The sequence below is a fragment of the Helicoverpa armigera genome, chromosome 10, assembly GCF_030705265.1.
Source record: "Helicoverpa armigera isolate CAAS_96S chromosome 10, ASM3070526v1, whole genome shotgun sequence".
In the NCBI taxonomy this organism is placed as follows: domain Eukaryota; kingdom Metazoa; phylum Arthropoda; class Insecta; order Lepidoptera; family Noctuidae; genus Helicoverpa; species Helicoverpa armigera.
The window spans coordinates 495200-515146 of NC_087129.1; the positions used below are offsets into that span (position 1 = coordinate 495200).

General features: G+C 36.4%; 1 protein-coding gene across 1 annotated transcript in view; it reads right to left on the reverse strand.

Moving 5' to 3' along the window:
- Atp8a (ATPase 8A) overlaps window positions 1–19947 on the reverse strand; it is a 79849-nt gene that overhangs the window by 56875 nt on the left and 3027 nt on the right. The window contains exon 2 of the mRNA XM_049841108.2: window positions 19762–19890. Coding sequence (XP_049697065.2) covers window positions 19762–19890 — 129 coding nt within the window. The remainder of the gene's footprint in view (window positions 1–19761; window positions 19891–19947) is intronic.

Here is a 19947-nt window from a genome sequence, read left to right on the forward strand (position 1 = left end):
GTTACAATGTGTCTTCATTGAGGGCTGGTTATCCAGGAAGCATAGGCGTGGGTGTGGGAGCGCCACAATCACAGCTGTGACGTCATACGAGCCTATAAACAGAATTAAAGCCTTGCTTTATAGTGGGGTGACCACGCGACCGCGTGTTCTCGGCCAGTGGGCTCGGTATCCGGACTTATATTGGTATTAATGATGCTCTATTTTATGGGGATTAGAGTTGAACAGAACTACTTTATTTATGTAGCTAAATAGAGTAAAAATCTAGGGCAAACTGTGTTGTGATTGCACTGCAGATGTCATTATTTCTGTTATCTTACACAACGCGGCGACGTAATAAAAATGTTACTTATATTACCAGTATTGTCGTTTTATCGGTTGCATGTTATGTTACAACAGTGTTAAACTCTGCTTCATTTAACTGTCGAGTTCAAAGGTTACAGCAGTACAAAAGGACAGTCAACGCAATCAATGTGAGCCAACAAACACTTATTTATTTAGTTAACTTAATTAACTCTTACAAACATGCTTCATTTAAAACTGTTGTTTTTTTTTCATTGTTGTTTGCCAAGCTCTCGTTAAGGATTGTGAATAAAATATAAGAATGAAGACACCGCTTTTTACATTTTTTTCTGCACAAAACGTAAATCCTTTTTGCCTAAAGATTCGTGATACGTGTAGTTCAAGCTTATAGTCATCTGTGACTTTAATCCCGAATTTTCCTTAACTTATGGTCACCTTACAAAGAGGGTGAACTTTAACACTGACATAAGCCGGACACTCCCACTTTTACGAGACATCGTTTCTGCAGTGATTAAATTAACTGGCGCAGGACTGCTACATAGTCACCATAATGAGATCTGGCAGGCTACAGAATAGGCTTTTTATACGATCTTTTAATTCATTTAGCAAAGAATAACAGGCGCTGGAAAGTATTAGGGTTATTGACAAAACTTAGGTGAAAACAGTCTTACTAAACCTATACCTACTTAATGTTATAACTGTGAACGTAACTCTGTGTCTTTATCTACATCGGGCTTTCGCGCCAAAATACTGATCCGAATTAAATGAAAGGCAAACTAGAATTATAGAAAGGATATATTTTAGGCTATTTTTACCCCGTTATAGACAGCGGTTCTGCCGGGACGTGGGTCAAACTGCAGGGAGAGTTAGAATTATATATTTCTTTCCGACCTGTGAAACAATAACAACAAACTGGCTTAAAAACAACTACGTATTGGAAATACAACCTACAAAAGCGTTCTCTACAAAAGCTTTGTCTTTTATGATATTTTCACATTCATTCGACAGGTTTGTTTTGGATTCTGTAGCTCTTGTTATTGTTTTTATTTCCAGCAATTCCAGCATTTGTTCGAATTTTCACACATTCGCGTTTTTTACTGCTGCACTGTTATTGTAGTACGAAAATCGGCCGGGTTGAATTTTATTTTTATCAGTAAAATATCTATAGAAATATAATAAAAGGAAACATTTTTTGTTTGATCCCTAAAGGCCGAAACTACTGAACAGATTTGATAAATTCTTGGAAACTCACTATTGGAAAGCTACACTCTTCCCGAGTAACATAGGCATTCATCCCGGTGCAGCCGGAAAATGGTTAGTAAAATATATTCCTCAAATAGGTAGGTTTCTCGTAGGATTCTTTGAAACAATGATCTCTTTATAAATACGCCCAAATAATTTCCAGTTTTCCTTATATTCACAGCAGAAGAATGAGAAAAAAATTGGCGGTTGAAATATGGTCGTAATAATTCATCTTACTTGGATATATCCAAGTTCTTTATTTATTTAGGCTTGTTTGTTCTATCTGCTATTTACGTTTACTAACCGAGCGTGTTATTTACAAAACTCCGACTTCATGTATACCTGGAATTAATGTTTGTTATCAAAAATATAATTATTTATCTTTTACCTTTAATGATGTCGTATATTTGAGCAGCCTAAGATCTAGATATAGTATGAAATCATTTAGCCGATATTGTCATCAGTAGCCTCCAGCCTAAATCAACATCTGTGCGGCTATAGAGACATCAAACGCAATGTTCAGGTCACTGCACAGACAACCGTATCGGATTTCCTGTATTCATGTTTGTATATTTACCTGTATCTAGCGATATCCAGATTATGCACCTGGATAAGGGCCCATCTTATCTATCTTTAAACGACACCGGATGAGCAGTATATGCGGTAGCTTTTATAAATAAATAAATTAAGTCTTTATAACTAGAACTCGCGGAGATTGCTAATTAAACCTACCTATAGCTCTCTGAATAGTTTCGAATAAACGATATTGCTTCGTAACCTCCTGTAACCATACTCAAAGCAAGTGTTACCGAATGTCAGGCAATTTGAAGAGAAATGCAGTCACAAAGCGCTGTGCATAATGGCAGGCAGGTAATATAGATGGGCAATATCCGATATCGGGCGTAAGTCAGCCGCGGGGGCTCGTGGCTTCCTGGAGGGGCGCCAAGCCGTCTGCCAGGTGTGTGCCTCTCATAACTCCTTAGATATGACTGTCTTTTTAGTGGCTTATGTCAGAACGGTTTGTAGGTAAACTAGGTGTGTAATTTCTGCGGAGATGAATGGTTTGAGTGAAAGATATGGCTAGAAAATATAATTTGTGTATGATACAAAAGTATATAAGTTGAAAACTGATAAATTTTATAGCGTAAAAGATGTGTTTTTAAGATTTTCAAAGTATGTAAATGCTTCAAAAATTTAATTGCTTCAAAAACTATAAAGTATAACATCCCGAGTTCATCGAATCATATTTTGGTTTAAAAAAAGATTGCCGCTGAAAAAGATTTCATGACGCTGTTTACCAGCGTGTATAAATAATCCGTGAAGTATCAAGTAAAATCACTTTTAAAATCTCGTGTGTTAAGTGTAATATTAGTTCTAAAACTGGAACACAGCAATGCTGTTTGGCAGCGAGTCGCGAGAGTGCTGCGTGTTCAGCCTGCTGCACAAAAGAGTATTGATTTAGTCCTGTCGCTCTGACCAATAACGTTATTTCAAAAATATGACGCATTTTTTACTTTCTACGATACTACGCTTTAGTAACGTGGTATCTCTCGATTAGCAATATTTTGTCTGCAAGAGAATAGACAACAGACAAAAAAGTCTTGTTGCTTTTTTCTATAGTGCAAACAATGAAGATTTTTCTTTCTCCAGTGTACGCAGTCTGCAATTTATTTGTAGTCCAAATAAAACCTTCGATGTTTTTTATATTGATCCACATTGCAATATAAAAATTGTCCGTCTCATTTTCGTAGCACTCGTATATGAGCTAGTCTTATATTCGGCCAGAGAATGTTATAGCAAAGACTTAATTACTTATTTATTCTCGGTACAACGCAATTAAAATTAGTCATGACACGCTGGCACTAAATTAAAGGTTTTTAGCACGAACCGTGTTTGTGGTAATAACGAAATATTTAGCCGCACAAACCCATGGGATAGAGTTTTACGACTGTCATCATAATAATGCGCAACTGTGGAACTGTGAATTCAAATGAAACACCGAATATTTTAAATGTACGAAAGCTTGTATGTGTTAGGACTAAAAATACTACATATTTGATAACTGTGTTACTGAAAATAAATGTGAAAGAGAAATTAGGTTACCGCGCGACCGAAAAATTGTGAAAAAAGTGTCGCTTTCAAAAAGATTTCGCGGCGCGAGTGAGTGTGGGTTTTCAGCCAAGAAATGTGATGACATGATGCAATATACAGTTTTACAATAACACGAGTCACACGAGAGCTTTTTATTTCATTGTACAATTTATAGAAGCTGACTCAAAGGATATGCTTCCTTTATTGCAACCTTAGATATATGAACAGCAACGGAAGCAGAATAAAATATGATCAGCATTTAAAATATCAAAAATATCTGAATAAAATAAATGCAACATTTGGGAACGTGTCTCCCGGCCACACGTCGCATACATACATAGACGCCCGGCGCCGCTCGTGAGTCCGACGCGAGCATTTTATTATTTTCATATTTTAAAAGCTTCATGTCATGAAGTCCGTTTCATATGTTGTACGTTTTACTGAAAATATCGGATCATTTGCGCGGAAATGAGAGCGCCGATGTATTTTATGTTAAAATTCGCTGGAAAAGTAGCGGAGATAAAATCCGAATATTGCAAGTTTAAATTACATGATAGGCGAAACTATTTTATCGGATATTTTGTTAAAGTTCCCGGGAAAATGGCATGTGAATATGTAAAACCAGTTGATATTTACTGATAAAAATACCTGAATATCATCACCCCAATTACAAAAAAAGAAAATATTGTAACTTTAAAGTAAAATTGTTATTTTCACTCAAAACTAGTTAAACGAAGTAAACTTTCTAATTAATTATTAGGTACAGGTATTCCAATTAATAATCAAATCCAACTCACTTAATTGGATTCCAATTTAATTTCTTCAAAAACTATAAAGTATTGGAACATTAAATTAAGACGTTATCGGTAGTAAGATTCTTGTCTATGGTGAGTTACCATAGATTAAAAACAATTTGTAGATACAATCCTTTATGCTGTACGATTAAAAAGTTAATTCCTAAGAGTTCCTAAGTCGTTCAAATTGCTAGATAAAGTAGATAATTCCTAAGCGTTGCGAGTGGAAGGATTTATGGTGAACTCTGATACTGTAGGGAGAACATTCGTTGTGCAAGTGTGTCAAGGTCGGCGCGGTGCGGATGCTGGGAGACAGATGACTCGCGAGATGCTTCCTAACTTCCCAGTGCCACGGTCAAGGGCAAGTTGTTGACAAACTGTGGGACATGTGTAGGTATGTCTGTCGAATGAATGATTCATTGATGTTTTTAAAACGCTTTAATAGAACTTAAATGTTTGTAAGATTTTCTGTCCGAGAAAATGGCTGTAAGAAATTAGGAAAAACCAGGCATAATGATTACCTACTAAATTAATATTTCAGTTAGTACGATTACATATCACATGGAATAAAGTCAGTAAAAAATGTGTTTAAAAATCTTATACCCACCTACTGGGCAGCATTATTGAATTGTAATCAATTTTAAGGCAATACATATGGATATCAATGTGAACCCAATATATTCGAGTCGGGCGCGCACGTAATGAGGAGTGTGAGGGAATCTGAATGCATCTCAATCAAATGCCGAAGGTTCGCGTCTCACAGCATCCAATCGCTCCGGTATTACTTGCGGGAGATTACTTCAGCAGGCTCTGATATTGGATCACAACTAGTTACTAGTAATAATCTGTGGGTTTCGCAGAATCACAACGTGCAGTGTCCTTGGTTCCGAATAGCGCAGTAATTTTGGTACACGAGAGGAGCAAACTGTGTGTTCCTACACGAAATTCTGAGCATGAATTTACGCTAGCTACATAGCTACTAAATTGAAGGTTTTGATCAAGCAAGGTTACAAGGAGCTTGATAATTCTAATCCCAAAGTTGTTATTAAATAAAAAATTACATCTAATGAATATTTAAATCAATTTACCATTAATAAATAATGTTTCCAGTGCTTTGATTTTCACTCTTTAGGAAACACCAAAGATTTATATCGCTATTAATTTCTATTATATAAAAAAAGAAAATAACTCATATCTAATGAACTGGCCTTCCGAGTAAAATAACCGCTTTATTCTAGCGCACAACGTTAGATAATGAATCATTATCAAGTTACGTTTTAATGAATGTGTTGTATTTCTGCGAAATTTATTTGCTTTCGTGAAAAATGCTTTGTGTGGCGTTGTAGCGTTGTATCGGAAAGCTCTCAAGGTCACTGTCGCACAGGGATTACTGCAGCCTGGTGTTCGGACAACTGGGAAAATGTTGCATAGGTATAGTGGTACACAGAGGTAGGTATTTGAAAAATGAGTAAGAAGGAACTGAATTTAATTAACACATTTTAATGTGCTCGCGGTAGTGTTTAGGCTTTTTGACAGTGTTAATAATAGTTCTTGAGACATTCCATGAAAAGAGCAAATGTTACAGAGTTACAAACTGAGTTACTGAGGTTTGTATTTCTACGTGACTAATCCTTTGCGTTTATATCATTTCCCATTCGCCATTCGATTCCCGATTTGGAACATTCCAATTGGATCTCATAATTAGGAGCCTGTCGATATGTTGACATTCATAGCTTTCAGGTTGAAATACAGCAGAAAACATTAATTCCGACAACGCATTCTTGCACAATAGCAAGACGTTGAAAACGGCCATAATTTTATTACTGATCTGAAACTTCTTTATAAATCACTGAATTTATAAGTGAAAAGTGCATTAAATTCTTTTCGGCAGTTTTTAAGCTTACCAACACAAAGACAGACACGGAACTTTACACTCACAGTAAAAGCAATGCATGTATTATTTATGAAATAGATAAGCGCGAATACATGTGTACGCAAGTTCAAGCGCATTTTTCTTTCAAAGCTCTGCGGATTACGTACAAACAAAGAGTGGTTGGGATCACTTAAACATACCCACATATAGGAACGTATTTGTTCAGGAGGACTGATGTCCATGAGGGTACGAGGAGAACTGAATACGTTTATCTAGAAGAGAGGAGAGATTTTCACAATTTCCTGAAGAGCACACAACAAAGTTTAAGGCAGCCTAAAGTTTGTTTGGGCTCATAATTCAGTATGAAAATTAAGCACTTTACAAATATCACATATAGCTGGTACCAGAAACTATGATTATAATATAATCAAGACCTTCTTTAAAAAAAACACTATATAACCATCGCTTTGTCTGCAAAGTGCAGAAAACTCCTTTTTTTAGGGTTCCGTAGCCAAAATGGCAAAAACGGAACCCTTATAGTTTCGTCATGTCCGTCTGTCCGTCTGTCCGTCTGTCCGTCTGTCCGTCTGTCCGTCTGTCACAGCCGATTTACTCGGAAACTATAAGTACTACAGTGATGAAATTTGATGGGAATATGTGTTGTATGAACCGCTACAAAAATATGACACTAAATAGTAAAAAAAAGAATTGGGGGTGGGGCCCCCCATACATGTAACTGAGGGATGAATTTTTTTTTTTCGATGTACATACCCGTGTGGGGTATCAATGGAAAGGTCTTTTAAAATGATATAAAGTTTTCTAAAAAACATTTTTCTTAAAGTGAACGGTTTTTGAGATATCAGCTCTCAAAGTCGTAAAAAGTATGTCCCCCCCCCTCTATTTTTATAACTACGGGGTATAAAATTCTAAAAAAAATAGAGGTGATGCATGCTAATTAACTCTTTCAACGATTTTTGGTTTGATCAAAGTATCTCTTATAGTTTTTGAGATAGGTTGATTTAACTGTAATTTATTTTATTTAAGATATATTACTCTAAGAGTACCCAGACTAATAAAACGTATGCAGTTTTGGGCTGGTATTCAACTGAGGACCATATCTTTTAGCGTTGTTTGATACTGTTTAAATTGACTTATCGATATAAAATGGTGTAAAGTTTATTGACTTCTAAAGTATATACTAAGTACCATCACCATTAACTTGTTACTAAAGTTTAAGACATTTTGTAGCGAGAAGTGCCTCAAAGTTTGAATTAATTAAGTTATGTTCCCCTTATTATAATATTCTACAAGAATAGCGATCATATAAACAGCCTGACCTCGAGAATAAAGATAGTACGAGCAAGCTATTCCTAACCTCATCCTGTACTAGGTCTTGCCCGTGGATTTACCCGCGTCCTTAGGAACTTATTTACTTGATGCACATTTTTTCCTACTTAGTTCCTGCTGCTATTTATTTATTTACATTTAAAAGTTTTAAAGGGTTTCAGTAGATAGGGAAAAAGAGTTCAGTATGTCATCTTAACAAAATGACAGAGAGATACTAACTTTCACATTCATAAAGTTCTTGTGTAAAAAATATCTCCGGCCTTGATTTGGAATTCTAGAGCTTATTCTATTCCTTGTAACCTACATGTTAATTTCCTGTATATTATGTTCTATATAGTAAATCAGGACAACGTGAATGGGTGCCAAGTTTGTCCACGCTTCACAATGAGTGACGCATATACAAACAAACTGGTATATTTACTCATAAATATTTATATTATTCATGTAGATGCCGAAGATTTTCGTTTGTAAAGCTGCTATTTTGGTATCGATATTGTTTGTGTTTCAATAATTTTGATCGTTCATTTAGTTTTATTTATTCTTCTAAAAGCTGTCTGTCATTTCATTATGGAGCATATGTAAATGAATGACAGCTAAAGTAGTTGAAAACAAACAATCTTGTCTTGTTAGATGCGTGTTAGCAGAGCCTTTGAATAAAAAAATACATTTAAACTGATTTCTTGATACTATACAATTAATGGAAGTATTCTAAAAACAGACAGACAGAGAAGTATGTAATTGAACAGACCAAAGTATGTAGTTGGCTGCGTGATTATCCTGTGATTGCAGGGTTATTTTTACCTAAACATTAAATAGTCTGAAAAGGTTACAAACAACGTAAGTTTCAATACCCTTCACATACACAAACAGACAGTTAAATAAATAAACAGAAAGTTTGAACTTTCAGCGAGACCTTCATAGCATTGGCCTCAGTTCACCAGGTGCAGTACTACACAAACTATGCTCTCACGCATTCATATCGCAGTTTATTATTAAAAGTGGACGAGCGCTATTATACTTTCAGCTGAAGTTATTTTGAGCGCGTGCACTATGCAATGTTTGTGTACGACATTCTAATCATCTGTTTGTTTGGGAGATAGCCGCAGCAAACTCAATCCCAAAGCTTTTTCACTGTAATTGAGAGTTGGACAACAAAATTGGATTTTGTTTCGCAAACGAACAGCATTTTTTCAAAACTTTTTTGTTATGTTACAGATTCTAGAATTATTTTATGTGAAAGTATGCGTGGAAATGTTATTGTAACGGCTCGTGGAGTGACTCATAGTATAATAATACAATAGAATGATAAATCAATGACTGAAGCACTCATTCACAACAGCTGAAGCTTTCCGAGCTTTTGTAGCGAGTGATGCGCGGGAAAACTTTGTTAACGTTACTCTGTACAACATGATTGATTCCACGAGAGTAAAATTAGGAATGTTGTATGGCGAAAAAGTGTGAGATTTACAAGATTTTGGCGCTTGAATTTCTGGAAAACTTACCGAAATATTTTAGCTAAAATCACTAACAAACGTAACAATTAAAATTGTATATTGAAAGAAGGTTGGTTCGTTTAGTTTCGGCGATGTAAACAAAGTTTGTGGGTCGGATATGTGGGAGATATGCTGGGCGGGCGGGACGAGCGGCCGGCGCGCGACCTCCGCGGACACTGCCGCACGCAGCCGCCCACCATCACTGATAACCCACATCACCGCTCTTCGCTTTGCAGATGGGTTTACACACACACTTTGTTTCCGAGATTGCGTCTTCTCATTATAACCCTTGTTTTTAAAAGTAGGTACTTATTTTTACCGTCTTATTCTGCGGCCGTATCGTGCGGGAATTACATACGACAAAAGATTACTTTAAGAGATACAAAGCGCACGTAGCCTCGCAATGGACACTAAGAACTTAAGTATGGGCTGAAAAAAGTTAAGAAAAATATTTCATAAGTAAAGATAGGGCATAATTTTCATAACGGCTCTAAGCTTTTAAACTATAAGCTCTAAATTCTTAAAGTTTGATGTTTAACGCAGAATTTTATATGTAAAGTAAGACGTTTATATTATCACTTGCAAAGGGAGGAAGGTTTAGCAGAAAGGAAGGTTGTGGCGTTATCGCGGCGGGTTCGCGGCACATTCTTTGTGATACGGGCACACATGATATCGTCGGGAGGCTGGATCATCTCACGACGTAATAATGTTAACAATGTAGGCTTTCGTAGTAAGATAAACTGAAAGCTATAGTAAGGGTGAGTATCATGTCAATATATAAGGCTTCTGTATGTATGTAAACTACGGTTCGGTTTACCGTTGAGTTGTAAACAATTGAAATTATATTGTATGTTATGTTTTAAATACGAACACAAATTGAGCTGTTGAAATCGTTCACGTATTCAAGTAGGGGAAAGGGGGGTAGCCCCGGCCAATTTTGTATTTTTGTTATTGTGATTAAATTATCAAGGGAAATACAACGAAAACTACGAAAAAATAATCAACACAATATTTATTCGTATTAGAATATTGAAAATTTGAACAAAAATAATATCCAATACGTTTTAAACCCACTTCAAATAGTGGTCTAATTTTGACATCTTTTAAAAGTGGCGGGTAGCTCCGGCCACCTCCGTAATTAGTGGCCAAATCGATTTTTGACGACACACACATCGTAGTTATAGTCCAAATCCGATGGATTTATATCTACACATGCCTCGTGAGCCCAATCTAAATCCGATTTTGACCCGATCCTGCAGAGAAGTTCGTGGAACGTCATACTGATCTGCGGCAGCTCTCTCAGAACATTTTTTCTCAAGCACCGCTTGAATTGCTTTTTTTCATGTTTTCTTCACTCCAGTCTCCGCGATTCGTAGTTCTAGTTTTAAATTTAGGCATTGTGACACTGAAAAAAAATTTTAAAAAATTAAATATTAACCTCTATATAGACTAACATATGGCCGGGGATACCCCCAAAACTAATGGCCGGGGTTACCCGACATGACTTTCTTCGAAAAAAAAAGTATTAAAAAAAAAGCAGCTAATTATGCGTTGAAATAAACTTCAAAGTGCAAAATAGAATAGTATTCCATTATGTAAACAAAATCAAATAAATAATTACTTACCTTTATCCAATGAATAACGGTTTTCGAAACAATTGAAGTCACGCGGCCGTCGACGACGAAAAAGAAATTCACTCTATCACGCCCGAACGCAGCGATCAATCGACTTCAACTTTTTGCATTTGACGAATTACTCTTAAACGCACATGGAGATCACACGAACTTCAAAGTCACGCCGCGCGAAATTCTAATATTTACTATGGCCGAGGCTACCCACCGGCCGGGGCTACCCCCCTTTCCCCTACATAACTGTTTACCAATTACATTTTACAAAATGATAGTTAATAACGGTACTCTGATTAATTGCAATAACATTAATTAATTACGAACAGCTCACTGATCATTTCAGCCCTCGACATAATAGTTATGTTTGTTTGAAATGGCTTATTATTACAAAGCGAGATCCGGATTACCGGATTAACAAAACAATTACTGGACTGGAATTCTGTGAACTGACAACGGATACCGGATTGACTTATCGAATCAATCGGATGTCAGATTGTCAGACCAATTGGCACTGCCACGAACTCTGACACTACGTAATTAAGTCGAAAAAGCTTTAATTAAATGATAAAAACTTTATTTCGAACTTTATATACATACTTAGTTACTTATAGAATTTGTGCATGGCAGATAGAAAAATTTCTGTAATTTTGTAAGTCGTTACGGGTAGTCAGTCAGAAGTCACTAAGTCTGAAAAACAGTCTTACCAGGTTGAGTGAGGAGGTCAGATGTGATGATGTGACTCCATGTAAAACACTGGTACCCAGCTGCATCCAGTTAGACTGGTAGGCTTCTCAAATATATGTAAGTACCTAATTGGGAAAAGGCTAGGCGGCAGATGATGGAGATAGAAACATTATATAACATATGTGAGTGTTAAAGTTGTGATTATTAGAGCGACATCCTCTTCGTCTATACATAACTTGTACAAGTTAAGAGCAAACTTTTTGAAAAACGAGTTACTGTGTCAGTGGATACGGTCTAACGAGTGAGAGACTGTATATGTCCGAACAAACTTTTTCTCAAAAACGTTAGTTAAGCTTTCTCTTCTTATTCACTTTTTTTACATTTACACGTAAAAAAGTAAGCAAGGTATTTAAGGTAAAAGTAAAAAATATAAAGCTTTTACACGATGCAAACACATTATGAATGCTTGAGAAAATTCTTATACTTTTTGGATGATTCTTATACTTTTCAGGAAGTTATATCCTGTCAGCAAGCTGACAGGCGAACAAACTTCCGGTGAAATACGCGACTGGAGATAAAGATAAGCTATTTATTTAAAGTTTACAACAAGATAGGAACTCTTTGAAGAATAACACAGGTTTCAAGGAATTAAAAACAAAAGATTGTGCAATAAGACATAAGGTAGAAGGCAAAAGGCAGATCAAGCAAAATACAAGTTTGAAAAACGAAATATTGGAATTTTCTTAGAAAACACCAGTGTTCCGTGTATTGCGTCGCTTCAGTATAAATTTACTTTTACATGGTGATTTGAAATATGTAAAATATTCAACCCTAAAGAAGCTCTTTGCCATCACAATGTTTGAATACGTACATTCTGTTATTGTGTCCTTATGGGTTTTTCGATGTTGTACTTACTGTAGATCTTGTGTTTCGAACAGATTTTAAGACTGAGATATTGGTAAGGATAAATTGACCATTTTCTTAAAGTGATTAAGATCAATAGTCCAAAAGGTTAAATAAGTATTTTTTTATTCAAAACTAATTATGTATTTACGACGATTCTTTCATATTCTGCAGGTGCCGCACACGTAAACAATAACTAATTGAAATAAACATTAGTAATTCTGTGTTAAAAAATGTTTTAGAAAATTTTAATGTAACCAGAAAAGTCTGAGAAGTGTGAATATTTAATATCGAAACACCCAGGAGCCGTAGTCTTTGAAAGCAGTTAGCCAGGGAGTGCACATAAACATTGAATTCAAACGGAACGAGTTAATTAAACTGGTAATAAGTAGTTCGTATATGTTCGTACTTACCTACCTCCGTGCAGGCGGAATTTAAGCTATTTTCAGTGTGCGATATGCTCAGTTATCACTCTTTTCTTTTCAGATATTTTTGGATTCAGGTGGACTTTAGTAACTTCCCTGTCCCATGAGTCATTATGTGATACACACCGATTGTTTAACTATTGTGTCTACTTCGTGGACAGTGAAGTATAAAGAGTGTTCTTAAAGTTAAGCAGAATTATCATCGGCTCATTTATTCGCCAACTGCAAATTGGGTTGAAGCAGGCATGCCAAAAACATGAGATTTGATGATTTTAGATTGCGTGAATCTTATTTTTTGATAGCATATTATGTAGGTAGGCATACACAACACACAGAAATTGTATATTTTATTGTGTTATTTTTATAGCTTCAGCTAGTTTCAGTGTAAAATGCATTTTAGATATTTGTTTTTTTTTTCTCTATAAACAAACAAAACATTGAACAGAAAAAAGAAACATCGATTGATTGGTCAGTAAAACTTTAATGGCCCAATAAGATTCGATTTGTATTCCACGGAAGTAGTCATTACTTATTAATTAACAAGAGGAAAACTCGACTTTACATGGTCTTCGTTTATATCACACACACACATAAATTATTCTGTAGTAAGTAGTGACTGTCGTACACTTTCAAAAGTTAATTCTACCTATTGATATCGTAGAAACTACCTTCTAGGATATAAATAATGTCTTCATACTTGTGTGTAAAATGAAAAATTATATATTAAAGGAAAAACAAATCAATAAATGCAATTCCTCCACAATTAACACCGTTTTCGAAATAAACCAATAAACATTATTAATGCATAAAAATAGTACGACTTTCACACGGAAAGCAATTTTATTCTAATTGTTATCATATCACTCAAACTTTTGTCCAACAAATCATTCATATTGTTTACTACCACAATTAAACCAACTAAAGGCTATTACGAGTTCCAATTACCATCGGTCATTACCATTCGATTCGATACGATTGGCGATATGAATCGGAAGCGGGAAGTCGATAAACATATCGATTCGCCAAGGGCAGCGTGTCCTCGAGTTTAAACAATCGATTGTATCGGGTATCGGTGTCATACGTTCTAATGAAATGATACTGAAATACACGACCTTGGGGGATTGCGACTTCCCATGAACCATTGATTTGCTTGCGCGTTTGTTTATAGTACGAGTAACTTGAGTGCATTAAAATGTAAAGATGTTTGTTTTCTTCATTGTTTGGTGGCTATATAAGCGTTACCACTAATAATTATGTATGGGGTTCGATCATCAGCGTGATACATGAGTTCTTCTTCTTCTTTCGTGTCGATGACAGGTCTTATAGTGAGACTACACTTTGTCAGCCCAATATGCCGCCACAGCTAGAGCACGGCCGGATGCACTCATGAGGTCCTGCCGCGAGCAAGTTTCAGGGCACAGTGGACATGCGATGAGGTGGGACATGGTCTGCATAGCAGCCCCGCACTCGCACCCAAGGTCCGCCCCGCCCGTGAAACCCCACCTGGACCGATTGTCTTTGCTTCGGCCGACCTGCGTTCGGAGTCTGTTTAAGGACTGCCAAACTCTTCTCGGGAGATCGTGTCCAGGAGGGAGTCTTTCCAAGAGCATAAGTTGAAATTTTTTGACAATATAAGCGATTTATTAAAATCTGTCAGGTAATAGGTATGGATACCCAGGTGTGCAGACTTAGCCAAAAATATTATAACTATAATCCTCTCTAGACAGACTCTCCCGTTTGATGTAGGTACTATTTTTATCCAAGAAGATAAAGTCTATTTTTAGAATATCCAAATTTTAGATGATAAGAACTCCTCGTTTCAGAAATAGATAGATATACCTATATTTATTTACTTCATGAGTGTAGGAGGACTGTTCAGTGTTCAGATCTATCTGCGAGTACTTATCTGATATTACATAAAAGATTTCTACTTATAATATCATTGTCATATAATGTTATTACATGATAAGGGCAATATTTTTCCCTAGCACAGGGTTGGCTTATTTCCCACGGTTACTAAATGCCAAAGGGCCATCATTTAGTAGACATATAGGTACACACATATACACCTACTCATAAAATGTTAGAAAATTGATACAGCGTTAATTCCGCGAAATAGTCATTTAAAATAGTAAATACTGATACAAATACTTTCAATATTTTTATCAAAATATTAATGCTTTAATTACCAAAATAAACAAACTACCTGATTCTAAAAGGCTTTACAAAATAGACCGTTTACGTGACAATACGGTAGGCTAACCCATGACACGGTGGGCGTGGCTCGGAAGTGGGCGCGGGCGCCGGTGGCCGCCACTTCCGATGGCTGTCATGCCTGCTACGGTGGCTAGGTGGCTACATGGCTAACTTGCTGCGGTAATGAGGGATGTTTACACATAGGTAGTGTTCGTGTGAATGGCTGTGTTAAGTTCTGGTTTATGGTGGCTGTTCTTGGTAAATGGGATTAGTTTATGTTCTGTTAAGATTTACTTAAATTATCTTCTCAATAAGTAAGTACTTTGTTTTGTTAACCTTTGTATTGTTTGTTAAAATGAGTAGGCCTACTGAATTGAGTACAAAACTGACTTTGGTTCATAGACATCTTTATGCGATTTTGATATTTACTAATTAACGAAAACATATGCAAACCTTCACAACTCATAAACATTACTCAACTTCTCTACTTGAAAAAACACCATTAACATTTGTCACCCAAGTTTATTAATCACATTTAATTTACAAAAAAACTGGCCAAAACAGTGACTTTGTTCCCGATTTAGCGGTGAGCACGCGAGCACACGCGACCCGGCGCTCCCATACGACAGTTTTGACCTTTCACTATCTAACAAACTAACTAACTACAAACGTGCTGTCTGTTTGTCCAATAAACTTGATTGTTCCACGGTAAAGTTTGGAGAAAGGCCAGCGTTATTACTTCCTGATTGGCCGCGAGACTGATAACGTATTGATGAATGAAGTTGCAATGACTAGCTTTTTTGAAAGCTTTCTTTAGATTCTTTTGTCAAGATACCACATACAGACTGGTGAACTCCGTATAATGAGCTCTATTTAAACGATATAAACTAAAATCTATTGAAGTGTTTTATAGTAATTAACTAGAAGTCTAATAAGTAAAAAAAATGTCTACTACTATATTGCTATAATTAAAATGTAATAGAAACATACCCAAGAGGAAATGAAAGGAAAATAAAAGAGTAGGTACCTTCCGATAGCAATAGCGCCAAAAGCCAATTTAACTTTATCTCGAATCATTCTGATCGAGTTATATATCGGAACGTGAGTTATCAAATATTTCCTGCAGCGAACTGAAATATTACAAAAACAACGGTCGAACAGAGCAAGGCATGTCGCAGGATACAACAAGTATGCACTTCATAAGCTTGAATAATTTGTTCCAGGAACATCATTGCGTGACATAACTTAATCGTCAAGTAGCTTAGTAAAGTTTTAAACTCCTCTGGTCATTTACAAATTAGATTTTTTCTCTAATTATATATATGTGCAAGCGACTTCTAACTGTGAATTTATCTGTCTCTGCCGTATCAGCTGCATCTACCTCAAATGTTTGTGCATTAAAATTGTGTCCTGCGCAGCTGACTATCTCCTTACATGAGAACAGCCATGGCTGATAATCGGCTATTAGGACATCATCATCATCACCATCATAACCTGCCTAGACATACCTACTACGAAAAATGTTGTTAGTTTGACAGCAAATAGCGAAGAACAATTAAGTTCTGAGGTTCTTTCTACCACTAAGGCACAACTTCACGCAACGCAAGGTCGTTAAACTTGCGAAAGCTTTCAGAACTGTGTCAATAGAGAAGTTTTGCGTAGTAAAATGGTAACTTCCTATTTTTCAAAATGTCAGTGAATATCAAGGGCGGACAGAGGGGCCGACATTTTTATTATGCCTCGAAAGGCCAGCGCCAACACTTTGTCAATGTTACTGATGGAACGCTTTTTATTGTTATTTTTTCAGGCGCTTTTGTTGATGTTGCTGCTATAAAAGTAAGTGCTGATTTTCATGGTCGTCGTGCTCGCTATGTTTAGAAATAATGGTGTTGCAGTTCGGCTATTTCCCTAACTACCTACTTATCCATTAGTTACAACCTTCATTAGGTATACAACATATAAAAATAAATAACAAGGAGACTGGAATAAGAGTCTGGGACCAGTGCGACTCTCCAGATAAGTAAATGACTAAATATTTTAAAATTAGTGCTTCTTTTGCACTATAGAGCAAAAGAGCGACCCACAAAAATGAACTAGTTCTAAATTATGAATACTTAAGTTACAAGAGTAGACTCTATCACTCGAAATCCGTTTAAAATCCATTAGTTACTTAAAATATTATCAATGAACGAAGTGATCCTTCAACTAAGCTTCAAGCTATTTAATTAACCCCGAATTTAGAGCAATTTACTATCTTCAATGTTTTTTATTACAGTATTTATATTTAGCCCAGGGTTCTAGGAGTGGCAGGGTAGCTGGCCACGCCATTCCACAATTATCCGCGCGCTATAACTCACACGCATGGGGCTGATAACTAAACAAATCTGACATGTGAAGTTTTACAATATACGATGTGTGATTTATGTAATTTTGTCTACCGTATCGGCAGTACAATAAAGTTTATAATATTGGGGACATTTGTTTTATACATTAGGAAGTCGTGGTGGCCTAGTGGGCAAAAGAACCAACCTCTCGAGTATGAGGGCGCGGGTTCGATTCCAGGTCAGGCAAGTACCAATGCAACTTTTCTAAGTTTGTATGTACTTTCTAAGTATATCTTAGACACCAATGACTGTGTTTCGGATGGCACATTAAACTGTAGGTCCCGACTGTCATTGAACATCCTTGGCAGTCGTTACGGGTAGTCAGAAGCCAGTAAGTCTGACACCAGTCTAACCAAGGGGTATTGGGTTGCCCGGGTAACTGGGTTGAGGAGGTCAGGCAGGGCAGTCGCTCCTTGTAAAGCACTGGTACTCAGCTACATCCGGTTAGACTGGAAGCCGACCCCAACATAGTTTGGGAAAAAGGCTCGGAGGATGAGGATGATGATTTGTTTTATACATTGTTGGTCCAATTTAAAATTCTTTTCAATAGAAAATAATCATCTCATCAATCATATAGATACTCTCCTTATGTACCACCACTAGAATGTAGATGCACTACTGAGTAGATCATTCAAGTAAGTTACAACAAATGTATATCATTAACAGCACCTAAAGACGCCCGTGCGCCGTGATCCGAAAAAAACATTAGTTCACGTGCAAATTAATTTATCGGTCGCAGGTGAACCGAAAGATTGAGTTATCAGAATCGGGTTATCTGATTCCCCGGGACGATAGGCTTTCAAATAAATAAGATGTAACAACGAACTTTTCTATAAACACCAGCATAACGCTAGTCTTGTTATTTCTCTGATTCTATGTTTATCTAAAGGTGTTAGTAAATTTTCTAGTAACTTATGTACATTTTCTTATATAGTATTCTGTTGTTCTTCAAGAAAAGTTATCAGAAGTGACATATGTTTTATGGCATTAGGCGCTAATCAGGTACTGTCCTACAACTATTTATTAGGTTACCTAAATTAAATATACCTAATGTCGAAATTATAGAGAACGTACATGAAGATGTGAAAATAATAAAATGAAAATAGTTTTTCTTCCATGAAGATTTTTCTTTCAAGTTAAATAAGACTTTAGGCATAAAACCATAAGAAAAACAACAGCATTTTCCTACTGTCCCGTCACACCCACGCTTGATTTTAACTACTGAGACTGTGACGTTGACGTTTCAAAACACTGTCGCGCCCGGCGCCAGCCCTGACGGGTGACAGCCCTAAAAGCTTTCTGCTTGAGTCAACAATTGCAAGCGGTCAGCGATGACAGCCGAGCTTCGACGACTTCACCCGATGGCTTCCGACTGTGAGTTGCAGCCTGTGGTTTGACCTTAGCATTGACTGACAATTCTATCTCTTTCAGGATGTTTGAGGATTTGATCAAATGAAAATTGTAAACTTCGTACTAAACGGCAGGAATGGAAATTGCAGTCCACATTTTTGCCAAATCTAAATGGATTATAATCTTGTTAAGACGGTGCAGCCTGACAGATATTACCATGACCAGTTCAAATTGCAGCCGTTATTATAACATCAGTTTTTCGAGTATTCTACCGATTAATTAATAACTTACTAATACTAGCATCAATTTCAAGTTATCAAATACAAATTAAGTCTCTTGAATTTTACAAATCGGGCGTTTAAAAGAACGATGTCCCTTCGTTCGAAATCCAATCACTCTGACAAAAGGCGGCTCAGATCGGATTGCCTTTAATTAAAAAAACGTAGACTGCAGACCTATACAACTATACTTCCAATATACAGTAAACTGACTAGTATTCTTTCTCCCAGTTCACGTAACCTACCTAATCGTAGGTTTTGACGAACGGTAGGCGTGCGACAAGGAGCGGTCGCGTGATTAATAGTAGCCTGATGACCCAGCTAGACCTTCCCTTAGGTGGTGTGCTAGTCTATTCCTTTGTTTCAACCTATTACACAAATAGAAACCAACCTTTTTATTATTCACGCGGTGTTTGTCACCGTAATTGCTTAATAGCTTTTTCACCGTAACTTTACCAATTCATATAAGTTTATTTTAAGTTATGTAAATATGTGTAGGTACCTACATTTTGTTTATGTTCAAAATTATTAAAATACACCATTCATTATTAAGTATCAAATAAACCAAATTGCAAAGCAACTTTGCAACTGAACATTTTGTTAATAAATCTCTCTTTTGAAAAACTACGCACATTTGGTAAAATGTTCGACTGTGTTAAATGGTCTATATTGATGATTAATGGCCGAGTGGATCATCATCATCATCACCTAACTTACCTAAGTACTCTAAAATGTGAGGTGAATAAAAGTTCTATCAAACATGATGTACTCACGTAATGTGCTCCACGGCTGTGTATGATGCCGTATGTATCTAAGCACCCGGCTTGTAGCTCGCGATGCATACACATGCAGTGATTGCAGCAATGCGTAGCTTCTCGTCAGCCATACTGCACTTCTTGACTCTGAAATATTTGGACCACACAATCACACACTTGACTAGCACTGCTCATTATGTAAGC